Consider the following 27,832-nt stretch of genomic DNA (forward strand, 5'->3'; position numbering starts at 1 on the left):
TAATGTTATATGGTACTTGACCTTGTTAAAAATTAATCCACCAATAAACTGTGTTTTACAACTAACGTTTAGTACATGTTATTTGCACTATAGTCCTAATTTGCTAAAACTAATTTTCAAATAAGTCTTTTTAACTTAATAACCATGCTTTTCTACAAATCCATGTGTTTCAGGATCATCGACCTCCCGCCGCTTAACACTAAATAAAAAATCTTTAGCAGAGGTTTTAAATCTCCACAATCCCCAAACCTCTGTAGTGCCGAAAAACTACTAGGAACATTTTTTTTTATAAAAAAGACTCTACATATTTGTGACAGATTCGAACCCTCACTAACATGCTTTATAACTTTTTTGCATTTTATATTTGTTTTATGTTGTAAATCTCTGTATTTCCAACCATCATTATTATATTTTTTTCAATAAAAAGACAGGGTGAGAGGGGTCCCTAATTACATTTGGAACCACTTGACCAACCTATTAGAGTTTTGTATAAGTAATGCTTAGTTTTAGATTAAAAAGTGTGAGGATATAACTTTAATTTTTTTATGAATGTAAGGCAAGCAGCACAACTTGGGCTTTGAAATTAAATTTTAAATTAAAAAAAGACTTTCATAATTCATGCTAAAATTTTGACTCATTTTAATTTGATAGTTAATTTCATTCAATGAGCAATGGCAAGGTGCAAAGACACCGTTCTTTTTCATCATCTTTTATGGAAAAACCTTTCTGATGAAAAAAACATAAAGGACTTCCACTAAAAGTATATAATACCTTACAAATCATGCGCACAAGTTTGTATCTATCAAAAACAACCAAAATTAACAAAAAGCCCTCACCACTTTATATCCCACATTGATTTGCATTCTACACTTGCTTCATTGTGTCCAAGCGATGGAAAATGTGTCCTTGAATGAATTAAACAACAAAAATCCTTCGAGTTGTCACTCCTTTGTAGTTAGTAAGACTCCTTTAATTTTACTTTGAGCATTTGTCTATCTTTCTAGTTGCTTAAACATATCCATTTATGCAATAAAGAGGGTCTATTATTGAAACCCACTTAAGTCATCTTCTTCAAAAGTTCCCTGGTCAAAGATCATTCTCACACAAAATGTGATAGTGTCATTGATCGAGTCCTTACAATCAATCATGCAACCAATCAAAGCTTCATCTTTTGTGGTCTTTCTTTGTCTAATTTAATACGAATCATGCACCTCCTTCACATCATTTTGTTGTACAAGCTCTATAATGCATTCGCTTTATTAATTGCTTTGAAAGCTAAGCTTCCTATTCATTGAGAAACACTAATCAAAATACGTGCAATCTCTCATGCATGTAAACCCAATAAAAGAAGTTTGTTCAAGGCCATGACGTACGTATTTGTCGTTATGCGTTATTGGTGTGGAAGAATATCAGCCAATAAAGCTGCTAGTATTATGTGAAGACTGAAGAGTGATTATATGCATGTAAATTTATGAGTTTATGTGGATATCGTTGAGAATTCAAATGTGAGTTTGAGCATCACACTTATTAAGTATGAATGAGGGAAAAAATTTATAAGAGATGTGACCCATAAACCTAATGTCTTTTGATTTTTGGTTAAAATGTGGTGTTGATATCACTTGGTGTTCCTCCTTGGCCTATGGGCTCTTCTGTCTCCTCAGTAAATGGTATTAAAGTCGATGGTTTGTGGGACCATGTTAACGACTCATTGTGTCGAAAGTCTTTCTAGCAGTGTGACTAGGCAACAGGTTTCATTGATGCAGCGAACGACGGTGACTCACACTTGAGAGGAGAGATGTGACGTCGATATCTAACTGTCGCAAACATATACAACAATTAAAAGTCAATGCTAATGTATATGTCGATTGAATGCCCGATAAAATGTGTATGCTTGACTATTATTTCCGTTATGTGAAGGGATACAAGAATCCTTGCTAGATATTTCTCTTATTTTAGTCATCCCAACTTAATTAGTACTAAATTATGCTTATGATGAAAAATGAGCTTCGGGACATACTGATCATGTTTACTTTGTATCTGGATGATAAACGGGTTAAAACCCAATTAATGTTTCCTATTTTAATTCATTTGGCTTAAAAAAGAAGTCCTTGTGGGATTGTCTCAAAATTAATTGGAAGCAATACAATTAGGGACCTTGTGCGATTGAGTACTCAAAATTCTGTAGACAAATTTGATCGAGTTTTGATTTTACCGAGTTAAAATACTGAAAATATAAATACTCAATATGTTACTAAAATACTCAACAAGTTATGTTTTCTTGATTTTTTAAGTAAAAAAATAAAATAAAACAACTCGAGTAGTAAATTTATGAATTTTGGAACATGGGAAAGGCTCGTGGACATTGAAATTGATACCGATAATACCTACAATTTATTGCGGGTTAAAAATCACCACAAACCACAAGTGTCCGCAACTGTTATCGGTGTCATCAAAATTTGAGTGTAAAAAAAATCAGCACTATATGAAACACAATTAATGCGTGAAAATCAATTGATGATAACAACAATATCCCTTTCTCCCTTTTTTTTTTCTTGTGTTCATTAGACGAATGCGTTTACTTTTTAGAAAGGCATGACGTATATATCAATTTGAAGATACAAAACTCCCTAGCTAATGATAACAGGCTGTTCGAAAGGATTCCCTGTCCTTAAAAAGTGTTGATAAGTTAGGACCAAACCAGTGTTTTGAGTCCGCAAGAAAAAGGGAAGCCCTCGTTGAATTTTGCCCCGTTTTCATGCCTCATTCAATGGCATAAATTTTGAATTAAATAAGAGGGGTGCTATGAAGTATGAAATGTTAGTCTTGATTTTGTTTGAGCTAGACGATATTTTAATTTACAAGTTTGTGGAGATGGGAACTGGAAAGGTTAAAGATAAAGATTGATATTAATTTTATGATTTATGTAATACTCTATTTTAATAGAAAATACATTTATTTTATATTATTTTGGGTTTTATGTCCACTCAAGAAGAACTAGAGTATCAAGAAATGATGATGGGTCCGAAGACCAACTATTTCAACTTTTATCCCTTTTCAGTCAATCCGGTCGGGTGGCGGGAGGGAAAACACACAGAGTTACTATAGGGAAAGAAAAAAATGAAGCTCATTTGTGTGTAATTCTAAATTGTGAAGAAGTAAATATCATCAAGGGTAAGAAAAAAATCATATATGCATATATATGTAGTCTATTCATTATGTCCAGTATGTTATACATATAACTAGAAATTAAACCCGTGTGTTTCACGGGTTCGTTTTTAATTTGTATTTTTTAATTGTAATATTTAAATTTGCAGAAAGGTAAGAAAGTTATTATTTAGAAGAAGATTTATAATATATATATAATTAAATATAATTGAGTTATGATATTCTAACACTTTCTTTTTCTAATAAGGGAAAAAATGATTAAATAGGTAGATTTCTTTTTTTTTTTTGTTTTCATCGGAAGAAGAAAAAGGTAGATTTTTATTGAGATTGAAATGAGAGTAGTTTTTTTTGATATAAAAGAAATTTAATTACTTAATTAGATTAGTATTGAAATGAACGTGGTAGTCTACTATTTTATTTTATAATATTGATTTAGTCATTGCAGTGATGTTATCAGTTGTGCTAATTTTTTTTTTATCAAGGTTGATGTGTTGTTACCATTGCTGGTGGCATAGGAGTTCTTTTAAAATCACTTTCACGAACATAAAAATAAATTCTATCTAATTGCAGGATGGACGTCATTTGTTCCCTTTGAATGATTAAGTTGCTATTTTTTTTTCCATAATATGACAATATTGAGGAGTGAAAGATTCCTATTTCTTATCAAGAATATAGTGAGTACTACATTTTACACTTATCTTTCTAGTGCAGTATATAAATTTATGTGGCTCACACTTTGTTACTGATTTGCGTCATATAAATATATAGAAATGATGATATATTTGTATGATTTCAATTGAATGAGAAGAATTGTTTAGTAAATTACCATATATGTGAAATTCACAGTTTTATTTTCCAATCATCTGCAACGGGGATATATCACTAAGTAATGTGTGTTTCTTGTTGTTGTTGATGATCTTTCTCCTGCAATAAAGAAATAAGAATGAGTAATTTAAAAAAGCAATTAAGAGTAATGATATATACACACCTCATTATTTATACACTTCATTTCCACCTATTTTTATTTCTATCTCTCTCATCTTATCATCTATCACATCTTATACTTTCTCTCTCTTACTTTTTCTTTTCTTCCTATCTCTCTCCTCCTCCACCTCTTTCCACCTCAATTTAGAGGTGTGGACAAATAATTATTGATTTTGAAATTAACTAAAATAATTAAAAATTATATACTTGTTAAAGTAGTTAGAGACAATTGTCATTTTTTTCTCACCAGCAGCTGAAGTCTAAGAAATATGAATAATTTGAGTTTGTGAGTGATTTCACTAGTTTGTTTATATAGAGATATAATAGATGCATGGTTCAATATAATACATTTCATTTTTTACTTATTTAATGTAGATAGTTAAATAGCCTCTTGACATTAACAATTTTATTCAGTTTTTGACACTGGTATTGCCATCATACCACTATTTTTAATTTAATGTTAGTTTTTCTTCGGAGTTACTATGTTCAGGAATTCTAAAAGTTTGTGAGTTTAAGAAAAATAGACATATATTCTGCAGAAAATTGGACAGCAAACTAAGACCATTGCATATCAAGATTAATTTTGGCGGAAGTATGCTTTATTGTTAATAGTTTTTTTTTCTTGGACTAAATTGATATTAGTTTAAAATTAACATTAAATTTGATTTTAATTTAAGGTACTGTGCTAAAACCATTTGCAGATATAACTTTGTGGCCTGTTACACTTTTGGCATGGATGTTACTCTTTTGCTTATACATTTGATATTTATTAAGTTTAAAACTGAAATCATTAGTGCACAAGTTTCCACTACCCGTTCATTCACTCACTAAGCTATCTCATTAAAACACACCAGTTTTTTTACTAATGTATGTAGGTTCTCATGTGTATTTGTACTTAATACTTAGCTCAAGTGAGTTTTACTAATATATATAGATATAGATAGATGGTTTTTTTTTTGGAAAAACCAAATATATATATATATATATAAATAATTACTTTGGGAAATAAGAGCCGCATGTACAATATAGATAGATATATTGATATAATTTTTTTTTTATTTTAAAAGTATTTTATCTAAATTATTTATTAATAAATATTATTTTTATTTTTTAAATTTGTCAAATGCAAAGCTCAAGTCAATTTTAAGTCTATGAATGTTGTTATTTAATATAAGTAGTTGAATAGGTTTTAATAATACAATTTTTTTTTTCAGTTTTTAGTTTATTAAATTTTTTATTTTTTAATGTATTTAATATAAAGGTATGTAAGCTTTTATTGTTTAATACATTAATTGCATGCAAAAACACAAGTGTGCTTTACATATATATATATGAAGACACATAGTTGAAGTTGAACTTGCAGTTCATACATGGAAAGTTTACAAACTTACGGTTTGATGTTAATCATTGTATTAATTATGAATTTCACAATGGTTCAAACATCATTAAAGTATTTGATGATTCTAAAGTAATTGTGTTGAGATAATAAATGACATTAAACTTGACTTTTTACTGAATAGGTGCATCAATCAAGCAACACAACTCATCGTTAGTTTATACATGACATTTTCTTGGGGACCATTTGAAGGTGTGAAAAACGACTAGAAGGGGGGGGTTGAATAGCGTTTTCAATATAAAAACTTTCCCCTTAAGATTTAAAGTAAATCTTTTCGGTTTCTCTAAGATAGATGGTGCAGCGGATAAAGATAGAGAGAAGAGAAAAGCACACAAGTATTTTATCCTGGTTCACTTGATAAATCCCTCAAGCTAATCCAGTCCACCCGTTAAGGTGATTTCTTCCTTCTTAGAATGAAGGCAATCCACTAATCAGATAATTGTTACAACTGCACTTGAAACCTACAAGTGACTAACAATACACTGACTTAGCTATCACTAAGATTCACTCTCTTAGTCTTCTCTAGGATCCGATCAACCTTGATCTCCTAAAGGAATCACCACTAAGATTCACTCTCTTAGTCTTCTTAAGGATACTGACCTACCCGGTCCCTTAAGGAAAATCAAACAACTGTTTGAGGTTGGTGTTTACAAAGGTTTGCTTCTAAATAAGCTGAGTGTAAACTAAATAAGAACAGATGAAGAAAGTAGAGGCTTGAATCTTTTCTTGTATTGCAGCTCTTGATTTCTCTCACTCTTCTCGCTCACTAGGTCTTTCTTCTTTTCTTCAGCCTTTTATAGTCCAAGGTGCAAAGGATATTTCTGTTGAGAGAATATGACCGTTGGAGGGCATTTCTGGAACTTCCAGAACCTGCTGTGGCTGAACCTTGGTAGGTAGGCATTTCAGAATAGTACACTGCTCTTGTACTTCTCGATAGAGACCTTTGCCTTTAACCATTGACCTCTGATCAGAGTTATGCTTCGTGTTGGAACTTGTGAAGCTTGGTGATCAGAGTCAGAGGGATGCTTGGATCCTCTGACCTTCGTAACTTCTGCTTCTGGACCTTCAGAGCTTCTGAACCTTCAGAGCCTCTGGTCCCTCAGAGCTTCTGGTCTTCAGATCTTCTGATCCTCAGATCTTCTGATCCTCTGATCTTCTGATCCTCTGATCTTCAGATCCTCTGATCTTCAGATCCTCTGATCTTCTGAACTTCTGACGAATATATCTTCTGGTGTCAGAATCAGAACCTGTTTGTCAAAACACTCAAGACAAACATTAGAGTATCATAGTTGTTCATCCACAAATAAATACTTGTTATCATCAAAACATAGAGTTGTACCACATGACCAAATCTTGATCTAACACCATTTGCTACAGTTCATACATGGCCTATCAATTTGTCAATTGATTTAAGTTTCACACAACATCATGAGTGAAGGAAAAACTACTTCTAATAATGGTTTTTGTGTTAGAGAGCTGATTTTGGACAATGTGAAAATGATTACTACAGCACACTTGGTGAAATTGAACAATTAAAGTATCCAAGGGAACCAATTAAGACAGTTGTGAAGGGAAGGGTACATGGCCTTAGTTCAGGTGGAAGATGTGTGCTACTGTGCTAGTGCATTAACTTCCAAATCACAGTATACTAGCCACACTGATCTTGTCCAAGGTATGAGTATTGAGGTTGAGGAAAAATTAAGACAGGAGATTTTAAAGCAACAACAAACAATTGATAACATAAGTGCTACTCTTGCTCGACAAAATAAAATAATGGCTTTATTTGCAAGACATACAAACATTGATTAGGATGCAATGAATTTGATGGAGATGATCTTCATGATATTCCAAGAAGTAATGCTTCAAATGACAATCAGAGTGATGAACAAATTTGATGAGTTAATGGTTACATATTATAGATTATGGTTTTTAGTATTGGTGAAACTTCTATATGTTTTAAATCATTTAGAGATACTTAATTATACATGACCAGGTAATTATGTTTAAGTTTTTCTTTTTTTTTGACATAATTATGTTTAAGTTTTGATATACCGATATTTGTATTTTTGAATTTGATTGTTGTTTCACAGTTCATCTCATTTTGTTATTTTAAAAATTTATGATATTATTAGAATTTATTTATTATCAATAAACCGAACAGGAATAATAAATAATATGTTTGTCATAATTGCGTGGAGATTTAAAAATCGTTTCCCTTACCATAAGTACCTATGTGGGAGTAAGAATACAAAGTACAAACTACTACCCAAATCTTTAGTTATGGAAATATGTTACTCCCTCCGTTCCTATATATAAGTCACAAATAACTAATTCTCTTAGATTAAGAAAAGTAGTTATTAGTAATAAATTTGTAAAAAAAAATGATTTACTTTCCTAGATTACCCTTATTTACTTTCCTATAATTTTCTCTCTCCAAGTTAATACTTCTAAAGTTTATCATCTCTTTCATATTAAATATGAGGGTGAACTTGGAAAAAATTATTTAATGCTTCCTAGATATTAGAAAGTGAGTTATATTTTGTAACAAAATTTTTTCAAAAAATGTGGCTTATAATAGGGAACGAAGGGAGTAAAAGGTAACGTTAAACATTGAATTTTGTTTAAATCGATACAAATGGTGCACGATTACTTTTGACGATACGCAATTCTTTTCCCATTTCAAAGAAAATAAAGCTTATGATGACAATTTTTTACTTCAATAAAGCATTTATTAGAAAAAAATTTAGGCATGTGAACTATATGAAAATGGGATTAAGAAGAAGTAATTTTCTACAAGAACATGAAAGCATGTGTTTGCTACAATAGGATAAGAACAAGAATTAAAGCAACACATACACATAATGAATGATATGAAGGAAAGAGATGATGACGCAACATACCAAACAAATAGGTTAATGATAGTGCTATTTTAGAACTAAGAAGGAAACTCATATATACACTAGCTAGTGTAGAAAGAAGTAAGATGAGATGGGGAGAATGGAGGAGGATATTAAGTCCAAGTACATCAAAAGGCACCTAGATCGTTTTCATGTAAAGAAAAGTTCAAACATTTATTAGGCGTAGATAATGAATGACATGCATGAAATAATTGAAATGTATAGAAAAGAAAGTAATGTTCATAACTCAAATGGAGCAGTTTCGTGTTTATCTGGGATACCTAGAGCATCATTTCGCATGAAAAATGCCAAGACTACATTCATAGATAGGAACACTTTTTAAAGAATGTTGCTAACATTCCTAAAAAACTTGCAAAATATCCTCTTACTTATATGAACAAACTTGCATTGTTATAGGGCCTAATCTATTGTCCTAAAAAAATCCAAATATTTTCCATTCATAGGCATAACTATGCTCACTTCATCAATCATTAGTAGTTATATTCATCAATTAATTGAGTTATATACTAAAAGATTTGACACCTCTTAAAGTAAAGTAATAACTAGGGATCTCTGGAGAATATAATAAGAGTTTAATTTATGGATTTGTTTATCGTTGAACAAGAAAAATATAGTTTATAAATTAAAATAAGTTCTTTACGAATTAGTTTTCACACATTATTTATTGAGTTGTTTAATTTTTATAGATTTTTCAAATTGGATAATCATTATTAATAGTATGATAATTTATACTTTACCCTTGAACTCATCTCTCTCAAATCAGATCTGTTTGGGTGGTCGTCGCGCCGCGGCTTCTTGCGCAACGGCAACCCCTTTTTCGTTTTTCTTCTTTCAACTACCATTGCTCAAAGCTGCACCTAAAATTCTCCAAGACTTGCACGCAAATGAAACTGATAAAAGCCGACATTTCTTAAAGAACATAATGATGTTCAATGGAATGTTTGCATTCACGTCTATGGCTGGAAAGGTGGACAAAAACATAAACAATGGACGTGGTCCTCCAATCTTCTTGCTCGGAGGACAAAATTACCATTCTATTGGTAGTCTCATACCTCCAGTTGGTCAAAGTCCCAAATTTGCCCAACTTTATATTTTTGACACTGAAAATGAGGTTGCTAATATGATACAAGCTCTCAGGTATACATAACGTTATGAATTTACAATCTTCTTATATAGTATTTTTAATACACAAGTATCCTCTGAACACCTTATGTTAACCGATTACTTTTTAATTTGAAAGCCAAGCGGTGATGCTCATAAGTTGGATGAGCTAATTGTCAGAGACTTAAAAAACATGCTAGATGCAGAGAACCCTTTGGTTAAGTCATACAGATATGCTAGGGAACGATACAGATGTGGTGATTTTTCTAATGTCAAGCTAAGGTTAATTCGGCAGAGGGACAAAGATGAGAGAACTTATAACCTTCCCACAGCATCTGAAGTTGCTGCGTTGGTGGTGGGTGACATAGATGTTACTGTTAAGAGAGAGATCATTGTTGAAACACAATCCAGGTTGATCAAGCATATTGACCCTACATATCCGTCATTTCTTGCACTTCAATATCCACTATTGTTTCCATACGGGGAGGATGGATGGAGACGGGGTATTTTAACTAAAGATTATGACGCACCTGGAAGAACGAGAAAAAAGGATGACATTGCCATGCGCGAGTGGTTTGCATATAGGTTGCAAGAAAGAAAAGGGGAATCACCTATTGTTCTTCAATCTAGGAGACTGTTCCAGCAACTTCTGGTGGACTCTTATACCATGGTTGAAGCTGATAGAATGCGATATTATAGGACAATACAGCCGAAACTGCGAGTGGAACGTTACAAGGGATTGCACGAGTGCTTGGTCCGTGGAGAAACAAATGCAGCTGCAACAGGTCAGCGAATCATATTGCCTGGATCATTTACTGGAGGGCCGAGATACATGTTCAACAATTGCAAGGACTCATTTGCCATTTGTAGATATATCAGATATCCTAGCTTATTTATGACTATGACATGCAATCCAGAATGGCCTGAAGTCAAACGTTTTGTTGAAACACGAGGTTTGAAGCCTGAGGATAGACCCGACATACTTTGTAGAGTTTTCAAAATGAAGTTGGACGAACTAATTGATGACTTGAAGAGCGGAAAAGTGTTCGGAAAGATTAGTGGATGTAAGCCTACTGATACTTTTAAATCTAATAATGTACAAATCATGTCATTTGCCTAAATTTATAATCAATTCACAGATTTTTATTACCTTCTTCTATCATTCTTGCAGATTCAATCACCATCGAATTTCAAAAGCGAGGTCTTCCCCACGCACACATTTTGGTCTTTGTCCATGCCAAATTCAAGCCCAAGACCCCCGAAGACATCGACAAAGTTATATCCGCAGAAATTCCAGACCGTACCAACAATCCTGAATTATTTGAGGCTGTGCAGAAGTATATGATTCACGGACCATGCGGTGTACTAAATTTGAAGTCACCATGTATGAACAATGGAAAATGCTCCAAGTTCTTTCCTAAAGAGTTTAGGACGAGGACCATTATTGATGATGAAGGTTTTCCTAAATATAGAAGAAGAGAGGATGGCAGGACTGTCAAAAAGGGCAAAACTGTGCTGGATAATAGATATATTGTACCATACAACCCATTGCTACTCCAAAAATATAGAGCTCACATTAACGTTGAGTACACGTGCCAGACAAGTGCAATAAAATATCTTTTCAAGTATGTCCATAAAGGCAACGACAGAGTGACAGCTGAATTTTACCGAACTTCGGATTCAAGTAATCCATCCCAGGTGATTGATGAAATAAAAAATTACTATGACTGCAGATACATCTCTGCATGTGAGGCGACATGGCGATTGTTTGGATTTGAAGTGCACTATAGAGAGCCTCCAGTTGTGAGGTTGCCATTCCATCTTCCGGGTGAGCAAAGCGTAGTGTACAATGACGGTGAGACAGTACAAGATGCAATTGAAAAGGCCGACATTAAGAAAAACAAGTTTATAGGTTGGATGGAGGCTAACCAACTTTATGCGGCTGGACGAGACATTACTTATTCAGAATATCCCACCAAATTTGTTTGGAAAGACGACACAAGAGAATGGCGCCCTAGAAAACAGGGTTTCTCAATTGGTAGAATTTCACATGTGCCTCCATCATGCGGCGAGGACTATTACTTAAGGATCCTTCTGAACGTTCAAAAAGGTTGCACGAGTTTTAAAGACATTCTCACTGTGAAAGAAGTGACCTACAGTACTTTTAAGGATGCGTGTTGTGCTCTTGGTTTGCTAGAAGATGACAAAGAATTTGTAGACGCAATAAAAGAGGCCAGCTTCTGGGGGTCAGGAGAGTATCTTAGAAGACTGTTTGTGGTGTTGTTGATGTCTAACAACATGTCAAATCCCGAGGTAGTTTGGGATAAGTGCTGGCAAGAGCTTTCAGATGATATTCTCTACAGACAAAGAAGACGCTTAGATTACCCAGGTAAGCCTCCTTCATTTTGGATCATTCTAAATTGCGGATAACCTGCCAAACTCATCTAATTTATCTGTCTGCAGGACTGAATCTAACAGATGATCAGAAAAAAAACCTGGCGCTCGCTGAGATTGAGAACATGCTACAAAACAATGGCAGGAGCCTGCACAATTTTGTTTCCATGCCTTATCCTTCAGACATTGTTGTCGAAGACGTTGGACAAAGACTGATTGTAGAGGAGTTGAATTACGACAGGAATGAAATGAGTGAATACTTGGACCAATGTCTCTCCTCAATAACTGACGAACAAAGGCATGCGTATGACAAAATAATTAACGTCGTCTATGGAAACAAAGGTGGATTTTTCTTCCTGTATGGCTACGGTGGGACGGGTAAAAACTTTGTCTGGAAAACGCTTTCAGCATCCATTCGATCAAGAGGTGATATTGTTCTCAATGTGGCTTCAAGTGGTATTGCTGCACTGTAGTTTCCTGGAGGAAGGACGGCGCACTCCAGGTTCAAGATTCCCATACCTATAACTGAGGATTCAACATGCAACATAAAGCATAACAGCCCTCATGCTAAATTGCTGATAAAGGCGAAACTGATCATTTGGGACGAAGCTCCTATGATGAGTAAATGGTGTTACGAGGCTTTGGATAAGTGCTTGAGAGACATTTTGAGGTTCACCCCAGGATATGACTCCAGCTTGCCGTTCGGAGGAAAAGTTGTGGTTCTGGGCGGTGATTTCAGGCAAATCTTACCTGTAATTCCAAGGGCATCCGGGCAAGATGTCATCAGTGCAACAATAAATTCATCCTATCTATGGCCTTTTTGTGAAGTTCTTTGTTTGACAAAGAACATGAGACTCCTGCAAGGATCTTCGTGCTCAAGTGCATCAGATATAGCAGAATTTTCAGAATGGTTGTTGACTATAGGTGATGGCAAGGTCGGACAGCCAGTTAACGGCGAATCAGAAATTCAAATACCAGATGAAATCCTTATAAAAAACTCAGAAACCGGTTTTGAAGACTTGGTCAATTATACCTACCCTGATTTGTTGCGTAACATGTCTAACTCTGAATACTTCAGGGAAAGATCCATTTTGGCCCCCACGATTGAACTGGTTGGAAAGGTCAATGATTACATGATGTCTCGGGTCTCGGCAGAAGAAAGTGAATACTTGAGCTCTGATTCAATATACAAAGAAGACGGCAATGTTGAGAGTGAGCTGGATGCATTTTCCCCCGAGGTATTGAATGCGATGAACTGTTCAGGACTGCCACCGCATAAGTTGAGTTTGAAAATTGGAGTCCCAGTAATATTAATGAGAAATATCGACCAGTCCAACGGATTGTGTAATGGAACAAGATTGACGGTGAAGAGATTTGGAGACCATGTCATTCAGTGCACCGTTCTAACTGGGACTAAAGCTGGATCTACTGTACTGATTCCTAGGATGACCATGAATACAAATAACACAAATCTACCGTTCCAATTTCAGAGACGGCAGTTGCCTATATGTGTCTGCTTCGGTATGACGATAAACAAAGCGCAGGGACAAACACTAGGGTGTGTTGGGTTATATCTTCCAAGACCGGTTTTTAGCCACGGACAATTATATGTGGCGCTATCAAGAGTCAAAAGCAAACAAGGGCTAAGGATCCTCATAGAAAACCACGACGATCTCCCTTCTAATACAACAATTAATGTTGTGTATGAAGAAGTGTTTGACAATATAACTCCATAAGGTGCAGTTTTATGGAGTTCTACATATTCATTTATATTTAGTACTATAAACATTTACATGGTATTCCATTCATTCTAACATGAAATTTCTTTTGTTACTAGCTGAATTCGTGTATATAACAAAAAAAAATCAGAGACAATGACCTAAGTTAAAATAAGAAATTGAGCATAAGCCAAAAGCTTTTCTAGAATGTTACCTGTATATCATCGTTAAAAACAAGATCACGTGAGTTGTATCTATCCAGCAGATTGAATGCATTATGGTTGGCAAAATCATAAAACTGAAAATGAATCAAGAGATTACTAAAACTATAGATTCAAGCAAACCAAAGCAACTCCAGCTACTGATTTGAAAGAGAATTCCTGAAATAATTTGATGCACTGTTACAAGTACTTCAGAATCATTATGTAATTTCAAAAGCAATACATTACCTGACATAAAAGTAATACTTCTTAAACCATCTTAATTATAGTTAAAATGAGAACCGCATAAGTAGTTTGTAATGTACAAAAAAGTATTTCTCAAAGAGACCACTTATCAAAAGTAGCTAATCCCACATAATAATTAGCATAAAGCCACTGACCTTTCTCAACCTTGCGGCAATTTGCCCATTGCATTGCCCCTTTCGTATTGAAACCTGATCCAATGCAATCTGAACAACATAAACAAGGACATGAGAATCATTACAATACGACGTTAGCTCCTGTGGATGCACCAATCACCTCGAATTCAAAGAAACGATTGTGTAGCGCAATACACGAAGAAGCATGACGAATGAGATCAGAACTCAGGTTCAGAAGGAGAAAAATCAAAAGCTCATGACAGACAAAAGATGAGCAATTACGAACGAGGTATGAAGAATGAGGAATCAGATCTAACGCTTTGTGGGATGTTGAAGTGGGTGTGTCAGGCAAACAGAGGGGCGCAGGATAACAGCAAACCTCCACTATCAGTTTTGTGAAATAAGCATAAGAAAATTAACACACTTTATTTCTCTTTGAGTAATGTTGCTTTAATTTTATTTTCAAGAGTAAATTAATAGAGAAATATAAATTGAAAAAAAACATGAATGGATACTTGAGGCCTATGCGAACCCTCTTATAAATCCATTTCATTAAAAAAAAAAAATTTTTTAACATTACATCTATTTTCAATTTTTATTAGAGAAAGAGGTTCTTGGAGAATGAGAAAGAAATGATTGTGTAAAAATAGAATGAAAGCTGGGTGAGCGACTTTTCGGAGGAATAGGTCTGTGGTGGGAAAGAATATTTGACGAGTCAACGGAATTATTATAAGATTGACTTAAAAAGTTGACTAAAATTAATTTTTTTAATTATAAAAAACTAAAACAATATAAAAAAGGAAATAAGGAAAAACAAATGACGGTAGATTAAAACACATTGAATTTTTTTAAAAAAAAATGTTCAAAACACATATATTTAAAACAATGGTTAAGATGTATTTACTAAAAAAAAACATATATAGTGTAACACAACATTTAGATTAACAATTTTATTAAACACAACTAACCCGTGCCTTACATGGGTAATTCCTCTTGGACAACATAATTAATTTAAAACGCTATAACTAAACACAATTTCCACTACAAGACTTTAGACATTAAACTTAAAAGCTAATAAAACAGCATATAACTAAAGTCACCCGTGCCTCGCACGGGTAATTCAACTAGTATTTACTTCTACTAGAAAGAAATAGAGTGAAAGAAAATTTGTCACCCAATTGTATGCAAAGTTGTATATTGTGGAATCCAAAGTTCCATTCGATACACACAAGTGGAGTGTGTGTTGAGACAGAGATTAAACTTGAAAACGCGTTTAAAAAAAAAGAGCTCTGCTAGGGTTTGAAGGCAACCCAAAGAAAGCCAGCCGCCAACCCCCCTTTGGGGGCTCCTCCCCTTTGGGGGGTTCCTCCTCCTCCTCCATGGAGGCTTCTCCTGCTTTAGGTAGGTAGTTTTCTCCCACAATAGGTGGGTTCTCTTCCACATTAGGTGGATTTCTACCCAATAAGTGGGGTTTTCTCTGTTATTTTAGTTTCCCTTTTCTGTTGCTACCTATCGTCCACTCCGCCCACCTCCACCCACTGGTCGCCGTCGTCGTCACTGTGTTGCAGCGAATGTGCCCCCACTGTCACTTCCGCGTCTCCACCACCGCATATTCCGCCGTTGTCATCCCCATGTTCAGTTGCTGGCCTTTCCTCTGAAGACCACAGCCACCTCTGTTTCCTCAAAGGCATCTTCTTTGCTGCTTCCTTTGTGCTACGACCGTGATTTCCTCCCCAACCATCATCTGTGGCTGCATCCTTCAAGTCCTTGGTCTCATTTCCTACTTCTTCCAGATCTGGTCTGCTGCGGGGTTTGTCCCCTGTTTTATAGGTGTTGAATACCTATGTTGATGATTACCTTGTAGCAAGATAGCTGACGGCAGAGCCGGCAAGGTAGAAGAAGTGACATGTAAAGTTTTCATTATCAAAATTTCACTTCTGTTTGCAGCAGGTCTTCTTTGGATTGAACTTTGGAGCCGCCGCTCCGCTGCCGCAACTGCCACTGTTTCGATACCCTAGATGGCTAGGGTTTGGATACCCTGAAAGCTTGGGCTTATCTGGCCCAGTTTTTCATGGGCTCAATACCATGGGCTTTTCATGGGTTGTACTTGCAGGAGTTCTCTTAATCTTTCTTAGTTCTAACTTAGTTTAGATGTTTCTAAGGAATCTTATGCTTAATGCTAATGAACTGGCCTTTTAAGTTAGTTTGGGCTTATGACCCAATTTCTTCATTCAATATGTATGATGTTCTCTGCTGTAAGTGCCGCTGGGCTCCCCTTTTGGGTGTTGAATGAATTTGAACCTTCGACCAAAAAAAAAAAGTGGAGTGTGTGTTTAGATAATGAGCGTAATAAGAATACACTTTTATTTACTTTATTTGAAGAGTTTTATTATTATTTTTGTCTCATGCTAACAACTATTTAGACGGGTATCACTATTCATTAATATCAACTATTTACGATATGTATGATATGTATTGTAGCACTCATAATGTATTATTATTTGGTTGTCTAAATGATCATCAGTTTGGGTTAAATTATTTTAATTTTATTTTAAATTGAATTAATGATATTTAAAATAACTGATAAAATAAAAATAAAAATCTACCTCATTTATCTTAAACTTAATTAGACCACCTAAGACTATAATGATTTACTTACAAAAAAAAGACTATAATAATTTAACCTAAACTTTATCTTAGATTATTTAAACAATCATTATTAGCACCTATGTCCTACTAAATACATTGATGAATAAAATCTTTTCTTTTAAAAGAAATCACCTATGTCCTACTGTAGCTAGTTTTTTCCCGTTTTTAATTAAACTATTTTGATAGTAAAAAATAACTATCAGATTGTAATAAGAGTTTATAGTTGTGCGAGTTTGGGAAGAAAATAATTTAAGAAATGATTGTATAATTTTAAATTATATATGAGTTGGCTTGTTGATACTGATGGATTTAGATTGAACCGTGATAAAAACCACTCAAGGTGTTACAACACCCACTTTTTAGCAGTTTTAGATAATCATAAAGTTAAAAATTAAAGAAAAATCATGATGCACATTTTGTGAGGATCTAAAATTATCACAAAACGATATATTGTAGCCTTGTAGGTGGCTCATAGTACAACTATCATTAATGATTTAGATTTATACAAATGTACATATCACTATGACACTATTGATGCTTTAAGAGATGTAAAGGATTGAAACTATATATTAGCCTTTATGGAGTACCAAATTAAATCCATATTCGTGGAACAAACGGAGACTTAATTTCTGGATTTCGATTGTCTTCAACTTAGCATAAAAAGTTAGCACTATCTAACCCACAAACCAATAATAATAATCACATTATTAAGTTTCAGCAGCAGCGGTTTTCCACGTCCCACTATAAATCCATGGGTGAACACATGGCCGGTTTTCCATGTCCCACTATAAATCCATGGGTGAACACATGGCCGGCCAGCCCAGAGCCTCCAGAAAAAAATCACATTAAACTTTCCTAAAAAACAATTTAGTTATAATAATTAATGTTCAAGATGTTATTAATGATTTTAGATGGTTTAGTGATTAGTAACTGTTTATGTTACTTTTATGTGCTGGGTTTGAATCCCACCTTTTCGATTTTAACATGTTATTTATTAATTAATTTTGTACTGAAAGAATTCAAAAATTAAAGCAAAAGGTCGCGTTGCTTGGATTCAAACATGCGACCCCTGGGCGGATTGCAAGAGGTCAGTTGCCAAACGAACCAACATAATAGTTTTGATGAAATTTCGAACGTTAAATATATATAATGGTATCGGACAGTTGTATCTCCAAGAGATATTTCTCTTTATTAAGGGTCCATTTTTATTATTTGCCTATGACCTCCAAAATGTCGGGACCGACCCTGGGTGAACACAACACAACACAATGGTATATGGGTTGTCGTTTTACGTTTACTTCTATATATTAGTCGTGTAAAGTAATTGTGCTAGCTGTTTTATATGTAGTGGTTCGATTTCAATTTGGAGACGGAGACCCAACTACTTGGAGTGAAAATGGGGCAATCACTCCAAGACAAAATAGATAAATAAAATAGTATGTACATGTTGTCTTTGAGCTAAGATCTTAGTCATGGTTGAGGGGGAAAAAGCATTTTGTTGCTCCTTTTTCTACTGGAAATCTTTTCCTTCGGGTTGTTTTTAGTTTCAGAAAGTAGGTGTCTTCATCAAAGATAAAGAACAATGTGTTCTAGAGTTGGTAGTAGTTTCAATTTGTGATCTTATTCATTTGTAAATTAATCATTTATATTTTCTTCTATTTTTGGTCAAAGATCATTTAGGGTGTTAAAAAACAGAGGCTCGGCCCAAAACTGTACTATTCAAGCCCATTTTTGTTCTATAGGCCAGGTTGGTTTTCAGGATAAAATTTATCAAATACGGTTTCAACACCTAGCAACAAATTTAGGAAAATATTCGTCAAAGAAATTTGACCCAACTTTGGTTTCTCCTTGCAGGTTAGCTAGAGGCTACAGCGTCTATGACATCCACTGCTCCAGGCACTGCAATGGCCAAGAAGGCTAACACTGAAGCAGCTTAATGACTGCATAGTCACTTATACAAATTCATTTATTTAGTTTTAGCGCCCTAAGTTGGATCAATATAAGTTAGAGTTGCAATGCTGAACTGAGAAAGAGTGGAAACCCCCTTGATGATCATTTCCTCACACCCTTCTTTTGGTTTTATCATCTCCTCCCTCTTTATTATGTGTAGTGAATCCCTTTCTTTTTAACAAGCGGTAGATTCATGTGAACTAGAAAAAAAATGTAAGACTAATTTCTAAATTTAACTATTTTCTCTCAACTATTGTCTTTAAATTCATCTTCTTCTTTTTTAACTTGATTTTGAAAAGAAAAAAAAAACATATCATGCACTAGGTACTTCTTATATTATGAATGAGTTCAACCATTCCCTATAAATTGTTATTGTCATGAAATAATTTAATCCTTTTTTTTTATCTGGGCAAGAATCAAGTGAGACCCTTTTTCGATCCTAGCTATTGGCCCATATTTCTTTCTTTATTGTTTTCTTGTATTCTGCACGCTGTAAGCCCATAACTTAAGCCATCAAAATGCATCAGGCCCGTCCAGTTCGTGGAAGAAATTATGATTTGGAATGGGATAGAATTTTTGTTAAAAAGTGTATTCATCATATCTTTGAATCTGATAACCAGGCCCTTGTGAATGATACCCAGAGGCTAGGATTTTTACTCGAAGACTGCAGGTTTGTGTGGGCAAGACGTGAATTAAATTATTTGGCACACCAAGTGGCTAACACCCCCCCCCCCCCCCCCCCCCCCCGGCCCCTCTGCTGTCCATCATAAGGAAGGATGCTGCCACGACACGTTAGTCCAGCTTACTCAGAATGCTTTCCAGCGAGAAGAATCCAGGGACTGTAAGCTATGATTTGTACTTGCTAGGAATCATATCTAAGACTAGATTCGTGTCGGGCTATGATAGTATGCCTTGAAGCTATGTTTTTAGATATAAGCTTTATTCTACTTAACTACTTATAACTAGCTTATACCTCAAAGGGTGGTTGACTTAAGGGTAATTCAGTAATTGTAGGTAGTCAGGGTTCGAACTCTAATTAAAGAGAATAATTTGGTCTAAATTATTAACAACTAGCTTGTACTTGGTCCGAGGTCTTTTTTATGATCAATATATCATCCCTCTTTCGAAAAAAAAAAAAAAAACTCATTTTAATCATATAATCAATTTAAATTTGCTTATAAAAAAACATAATCAATTTAAATTGATTTGTTTGATTGGTTTACTTCACCCTAGACTCCAACTGAACCAATATTGCAAATCATTCGAATGCTTGATTCTCAAATTTATCTAATTTGAATAATTATAGTTTCACATCTTAAAGATGAGGTGGAGGAGGTGAGAGATAAGACCATGAGCAATGGTTGGTTGAATCTTGTTTTGTTTACCCCTTTTCAACCCCACTTTTTCTTTTCCCAACACTCCAAATCATCTTCTCTCCCCAATTCAATACTCATTCAACTTTTACCCACTCCAATAGTTTTACTTAACTCTCAACACCCTACCCCACCACTCACCCTACCCCACCACTTTTTTATTACACATTTTTATTTAATTTTATATTTTTGTTTTTATGATTACATAAAATTACAATTGCTTATAAAAAAAAACATAAAATTACAATTATCGATTTAAATTAGTTAAATGGAAAGTTAGAAGAATTCTGGATGTTGAATTGGTACTTGTTGGGATCCATTTTCAAAACAAAGATTAAATCAAGCTTGGTGAGAAAGATAATAAGATGGTGAGAAAGATAATAAGATGGAGAAAAACTTGGTTTTTTTTTTCTGTGTCCAAATCAAATGAACCAAGTCTTTATTTATAGAGAAAAAAAAAATCATGAATTTTGGTATAAATTTTTTTTCCAGAAATTTTTTTTTATGAAATAATTGAGTTCAAAAGACAAGGGTAAAAGAAATCTGGCGACCCAATCAGAAGCAGACACGTGGCAGCCCCATTTAATCCGTCAGCTTCTCTCTCCTTCCGCAGGCGCGTCACGCGCCTTGTCTGCGCGTGAAGGTCACACGCCTGTCGGTGGCCATTAGGAACGCGCCACGTGGTGTCCGGGAGCTCTCTCAACTTTGTTGAGCTTCCTCAATATTTCTCCCCTCCCTCTCTCCTCCACATCACCCTCAACATTCTTCAACAACCACTACAACATCTCAACAATCCTCAACACAATTTTTCAACAACCATTGCTTATGGTCTAAGAAGCAAAGAACCACGCGCCTGTCGGTGGCCATTAGGAACGCGCCACGTGGTGTCCGGGAGCTCTCTCAACTTTGTTGAGCTTCCTCAACATTTCTCCCCTCCCTCTCTCCTCCACATCACCCTCAACATTCTTCAACAACCACTACAACATCTCAACAATCCTCAACACAATTTTTCAACAACCATTGCTTATGGTCTAAGAAGCAAAGAAAAAGTAAGAGAGAGAAAGTATAAGATGTGATAGATGATAAGAGAAAAGAGATAGAAATAAAAATATGTGGAAATGAAGTGTTTAAATCTGTTTGGATGTAGAGGTGAAAATTAGAGGAAGGATTATGAGTGGAAAGAATATATATAGAAAGAATATAAGTGGAAAATGAGGTGATTTTAAAGTTGTTTGGATTACACTAAAACCAATGGAAAAGTGAAGGAAAAGTGATAAGAAAGACAATGAGAGTGGTTGGATATTACCAATTTGCCCTTTTATAATTCCCAAATACTTTATTTAGAAAGTAATACAAGATAAATTTTAATACATTTATTAGAATATAATTGTGGCAATGAACTGTTTTAAGAAAAAAAAATTAAACACAAATTATGATTATTTTACTTTCTCTCCAATATAATTATTTTTATTGTTCAGGGCGCTACTAATAAAAATGCAACGTTGTGCAATTTAAAATTTAAACTAGTTCAAGATATTAAATGGGCTAAAAATGTAATCTAACATAATGGCCACTCTGTCTCCTGTTTTCATGCCAAAGGTGGTGGGAAAACTGACACAGCTCTGTTGCTGTACGGTTCTCCTTCCCCTCTCATTTTCCTTGCTGTCCCAAACACATCAATGCATTTTCCAGCCCTTTTCCCCTCCCACTTTTCCCTTCCATCTAGTTTCACCCAAAACAAACACACTGTAAAAGATGAGGTGTGAATATATCATTGTTGATCTAATTTTAATCTCAACCGATCCGATCATTTGATTAATTTTTTTATATTTAAATATTTATATATATGCCTCTTAATATTTAAATATATAGGCAGGGGCGTAGCAATGATTTTCACAAGAGGGGACTGATATCGCAAAGATTATGAACATATTTGGATATACGGTAAAAAATTACGATAAGTGAAAATTATAATGGGCAGAAGTAAAAATTAAGAAAATTTAATTTATCCATTTGTACTGCGAACATGCATTATGACTTATAACAAGATACAATAATTTTTTTACCTAATAATTTTCATAAGTAGAAGAAATACATAATTTGTTTGAGTGCAAATGTACAATAGATATTAACAAACTTATAAGCTTGTTGAATTAGAATGAATAGAAAAGTACTATGAGTCTGTTTGATTTATCTTTTGATAAAATTACATTGAGAGAAAATGAAGTTTGACATAATTTTGTAATTGAGAGTGGTGTGTAAGAGTAAGTATTAAAAAAAGAATGTTATTTGGATAGAATAAAGTAAAATCACTTTTAAAAAAAAGACATTCTTGTAAGCTTCAAAACACATTTTAGTTTGACAAAAAAAAAATACTCAAACAAGATGATAAACATTACAATATATGTTAATTTGTCCTCAAATATATAGGAATCGGTGATGATATTAAAACGTGCATTTGTTACAATACAAGTAACTAGCCTAGTCGTATTTCGATTCTAGACCAGCTCCATTTGTTTTGTTTTTAAAAACTCACCAGGACCATAAAACTTTGTATATACTATTAGGAAACAAAATTTGGAAGGTGGGGTTAACCATGGCATGAGTAGGCGATGAGTGATCATTCTCGCTAAACTAAAACTGAAAGCGAATTAATGGATAATCGTTCACTAAGCCAAAATCAAGAACCGAGAGCGAACGATTGATCATTCATTGAGTCAAAATCGAGAGTCAAGAGCGATTGAATCACAAAGATCATTTGCTACCGTACAATCGCAACCAACCGTGAAATGAGGATGATGACGTAATGAGTGCGATTGACAAGTGTGTCGTTGTAAGAGAGCCGAGAATCATGAATGGACACAACAACAAGAGGCAGCAACTGGTAGGGAGTTAGTGCAAACAAATGTTTCAAAGAGGATAAGAGAAAAAAAAAATTGAAAATATTTGGAAAAACCGAGGAAGGAACCCCCTCATATGGGAAGCTTTGCTATTAGTTGCACCACTCTCGCGGCTAGAGTTTCAATAGGATTTAAACAAGCTTTGATACCGGGTCAAAATAATTTATGCTTGATGCTTCATAAATATTGTAAAATCACTTATATTTTAAGAGAAAAAAAACTTATCATCCAATCACATTGCAGATAAGTGAGTTGAAATTTCTATATTTTATTTATTAATTTATTTTTAACTTATTTATCTTCAATATGATTGGATGATGAATTATTTAACCCAAACTTTATTATGGGTAACCCAGAAAATATAATACCAGTCATTTACAACTGATTCCTAATTTACGTTAAAATGATTCTATCCTAATTAATATCAAATACAATGATTCTATTCTATAAGGGGAAACATGGCAGATTACCTCTTCAACACATATCTCCTTGCTTGTGTACTTTTGTGAACAGTCACACCAAAACCTTATCACTATAATACTGCTTCCTTCCTTCCACCACCTATCTATCTTGCTATATTTCTTCACACTACACACTACCAATGGAGCTCTTCTCAACTCAATCCCTTCTCTTCTTCTTCTTCTTCTTCTTCTTCTCCCTTCTCCTCTTCATCTACTTCTACCTTCAATCCCTCAGGCTCACCACAAATAACAAGACAGGATTCAAAATCTACCCTCTAATCGGCTGCATGCCGGAATTTCTCATGAACCGTCACCGCTTCCTCGACTGGTCCACCGAAGTCCTCCGTGACTGCCCCACCAACACCGCCGTCTTCGCCCGCCCCGGCAACGTCCACGGCGTCATAACCGCCAACCCCGCCATTGTGGAGCACATGCTCAAGACCAACTTCGAAAACTACCCAAAGGGCCAAAAATTCATCTTCCTCCTCGGAGACTTCCTCGGCACCGGAATCTTCAACTCCGATGGCGACCTCTGGATGATGCAGAGGAAAACCGCCAGCTACGAATTCAGCACCAAATCTCTCCGGAACTTCGTCATGGAAAACGCCACGGCGGAGATGAGAGGAAGGCTGTTCCCCATTCTCGCCAGAGCAGCGGAAACGAACAGGGTCCTCGATTTGCAGGACATTCTGGAGCGATTCGCGTTCGACAATGTCTGCAAGCTCGCGTTTAACGTCGACCCCGGTTGCCTCGGCGGCGACGGCACCGCCGGAGCCGAGTTCATGGCGGCGTTTGAAAACGCCACCATGCTCAGCCAGGGGAGGTTCATGGCGGCGCTGCCGATACTGTGGAAGCTGAATAGGCTCTTCAAATTGGGACCAGAACGGAGGCTGAGGGAGTCAATCTCCACCGTCCATGAGTTTGCAGATAAGATCATACGGTCCAGATTGGAAGAAGCAGTGGACCCCACCGGAAACAACCAGGATCTGCTCTCTCGCTTCATCGGAACAGAGAACTGCTCGCCGGAGTTTCTCCGCTACATCGTCATCAGCTTCATCCTCGCTGGACGCGATACGACGTCGTCGGCGTTGAGTTGGTTCTTCTGGTTAATCTCTTCACGACCCGACGTGAGGGAGAAGATCCGAAACGAGATCAAAACGGTGCGTATTGGGAAAACGGAAACGGCGTCGTTTAGTTACGAGGAGTTGAAGGAGATGCATTACCTCCACGCGGCGATTTCCGAGACGATGAGGCTGTTTCCGCCGGTGCCGGTGGACACGAAGTCGTGCTCAAACGACGACGTTTTGCCAGACGGGACGAGGATGGGGAAGGGATGGTTTATATCTTATCATACCTACGCGATGGGGAGGATGGTGAGTGTGTGGGGGGAGGATTGTGAGGAGTTTCGGCCGGAGAGGTGGTTGGACGGCGGTGGTTTGTGGCGGAGTGAGAGTCCGTTTAAGTTTCCGGTGTTTCATGCGGGGCCCAGGATGTGTTTGGGGAAGGAGATGGCTTATATTCAGATGAAGTATATTGCTGCTTCGGTGATGGAGATGTTTGAGGTGGAGGCTTTGGAAAAGGACACGTGTCCTGAGCATGTTTTATCTTTGACTTTGAGGATGAAATGTGGGTTGCCTGTGAGGGTGAGGGTTTTGGTTTGAACTTTGAAGTGAGGTTGCTAGTGAGGGTGTTGGTTCGTAATAGGTAAGTGAAATAGGATCAAATGGTGAACTTGAAGGGTCTTGATTTTCCCACCTTAGCACCTATAAGCTAGTAATTTTTTAAAATACTCAAGTTTTATTGTTTATCAGGCTTTTGAAAATACGATATTTGTATTTTTATATATCAAGATTTAAAATTTGGTAATGTATTTTTTAAAAATGTGTTTTTCTACATACTAAGTTTTAAACTAGTGGATGCATGTCTAAATGACTCATGATAAAATTTGGGTTAAATAACTCATCATCCAATCACATTGGAGATAAGTGAGGTGGAATTTTTATATTTTATTTATTAATTTATTTCCAACTCATTTATCTCTAATGTGATTGGATGATGGGTTATTTAACCCAAACTTTATCATGGGTCATTTAGACAATCCCTTTAAACTATGATAATGTATTTTTGGGAAGTTTGTTTTTTACATTTTGTCGGTAGATAGTTTGTTTTTACATATTTGTAAGGAATGTGTTTTTTAACATACAGAATTCTAAAATCCAATTATATTTTTAAGAAATGTGGGAAATGTGCTTTACATACCAGATTTTAGTTAGTGTCTTTTCAATCTAATGGGCTTTAAAACTCGGATCGTAATATGTATCTACCCAGAAAAGCAGGTAGAAGAATTTTAAACACTGGAATTTTCTTATTCCCCATAAAACATAGAAGGTGGGATGAGAGGTGAGAATGTGGAAAACATATGATAGGAGGTGTGATTTTGGAATTTTCAAAATGTGGAAAACATATGATAGGAGGTGTGATTTTGGAATTTTCAAAAAGAATGTAGGGTGTGAATTGGAGTGCTTATAGCATTTCCAATGGGAGTATGTAATGTCAAATACATACTTCCACCAATATCTATTACTATTGAAGCATATTTTTAATTCCAACATGACTAGTGAGAGTATGTGAGAATAGATACTCAATTTAGTCATGAAAAGTGTGTTTGCATTTATAATTGCTTAATGTAGAATGTTTAAATAAAACTTGCAACTAATAAAATAATTTTTTTATATAAACTTTTAAGAGTTGATGAGTTGATGTAAAAATTAATAAAATGATGTAGATGATGTGACATTATTGGGAGTTGTAAAAAGTAAAATGTAAATACTTTAATATCATGATTAAAGATGCTCTTAGGGTTGTAATAACATCTCTATAGTATGGGGCGAAGGTAGAAATTTCATAAAGGGACTAACATCTAAAAGAATTTAATTTGTATGAAAATTCATTGTTTCTTTCTTTCTCTTTGTCTTGTTTGAGTTGTTTAAAGAGAACTTTTTACAAATAATTGGTGTGCATAATTTTTTTCCAAGCACCATAAATTCAATCTCATATAATCAGGTCAATTAAGCAATAAAAAAGAGAATTGAACCAATAAATTTGAGTTTGAACTCATGAAAATTTGAATATCCATAAAAAGTCATACATGAGAAAGTGAATAGAGAACTTACCTTTGTGTTCTAAATGTTGCACCAGTTAAGCAAAATTCCTTGTTTCTTTCTCTCTTTTTGTCTTGCTTGAGTTGTTTCTTCAGTTAAGCAAAATCTAATTAGTTTTCTTTCTCTTTGCCTTGTTTTTTTTTCTTCTGCTTTTGTTTGTTTCTTCCGCTTTTGTTCGTTTTCCTCTGTTCCTGATCTTTTGTTATTTTAACTTTTAGCCTAAATTCTAAAACTATTGTTGTTTTACAAATCCAATGCATTTTTTTTCAATTTATTCCATGTATACCCTCATTTAATACTATATCTCTCACATACCACATCTTATTTTCACCAATCAAATCATAACAAGTTTCTTAACCAATAACTATCCCTCTCTCTCTCTCTCTTCACTCTATCTCAACATTAAATATGAGTGTTATGTCAACAAATATATCAATGGTTTCACTCTTAAACAATGTGCATAACCTTAAACAACAAAAGATCATGAACGAAGGGAGTACTCCCTCCGTTCCTAAATAACTGATACTAATTTGGTTCTTTTTTTTTTCCTATTTAACTGATACTTTTACAATTTCAAGAGAGCATTAATGCTACTTTATCAATTGTGCCCTTCATTTATTGTTGGTAGGAAAATTGAAAAGTTAGAATTGATAAGAGAGATAAAGGGTATAATAGGAAGTTAGATAGTAATTTTAGTAAAACAATAATATTAATTGCTACTTCTTAATATTTGTGCCACAACCTTAAAGTATCAGTTATATAGGAACGGAGGGAGTAACTTCTAAGGGTGGATGCCACATATGTGTTTAGTTAAAAACAAAAAAAAAGTAGGCGATGGTAGAGTGGTGTTGTGGAACTCTGCACTTTGGGTGCTATTACAACTTTAAATTCTTTTTATTGAAAAATTCCTAAAATTCATGGGATGACTAAGCATAGACAAGTCACCGCCCTTCCACCACCGTTTATGTTTCGATGGTTCTGTCTGCTATTAATAATTGATAAATACTCTATATTTTGGTATGTTAGTCTTTTAATGCAATTCTTCTTCTCCTTCTTAATTCTTCTATTCTTCATCTTAATTC

The 27,832-nt window shown here is 34.9% G+C and overlaps 2 protein-coding genes across 2 annotated transcripts; both read left to right on the top strand.

Moving 5' to 3' along the window:
* The first annotated feature begins 12,575 nt into the window (after positions 1 to 12,575).
* On the top strand, positions 12,576 to 13,694 carry LOC130722801 (uncharacterized). The gene has a single exon (XM_057573650.1). The coding sequence runs from the start codon at positions 12,576 to 12,578 to the stop codon at positions 13,692 to 13,694; it is 1,119 nt and encodes a 372-aa protein (XP_057429633.1).
* A 9,682-nt stretch (positions 13,695 to 23,376) lies between these two features.
* On the top strand, positions 23,377 to 26,265 carry LOC130730034 (cytochrome P450 CYP94D108). Its single transcript, XM_057581905.1, has one exon. The coding sequence runs from the start codon at positions 23,730 to 23,732 to the stop codon at positions 25,248 to 25,250; it is 1,521 nt and encodes a 506-aa protein (XP_057437888.1). The 5' UTR covers positions 23,377 to 23,729; the 3' UTR covers positions 25,251 to 26,265.
* Positions 26,266 to 27,832: the final 1,567 nt, after the last annotated feature.

The sequence above is a fragment of the Lotus japonicus genome, chromosome 1 (genome assembly GCF_012489685.1).
Source record: "Lotus japonicus ecotype B-129 chromosome 1, LjGifu_v1.2".
In the NCBI taxonomy this organism is placed as follows: Eukaryota; Viridiplantae; Streptophyta; class Magnoliopsida; order Fabales; family Fabaceae; genus Lotus; species Lotus japonicus.

Bases quoted from the DNA above. Each gene is read 5' to 3' on its own strand.
- LOC130722801 (XM_057573650.1), top strand. From the start codon at position 12,576: ATGAGTAAATGGTGTTACGAGGCTTTGGATAAGTGCTTGAGAGACATT.
- LOC130730034 (XM_057581905.1), top strand. From the start codon at position 23,730: ATGGAGCTCTTCTCAACTCAATCCCTTCTCTTCTTCTTCTTCTTCTTC.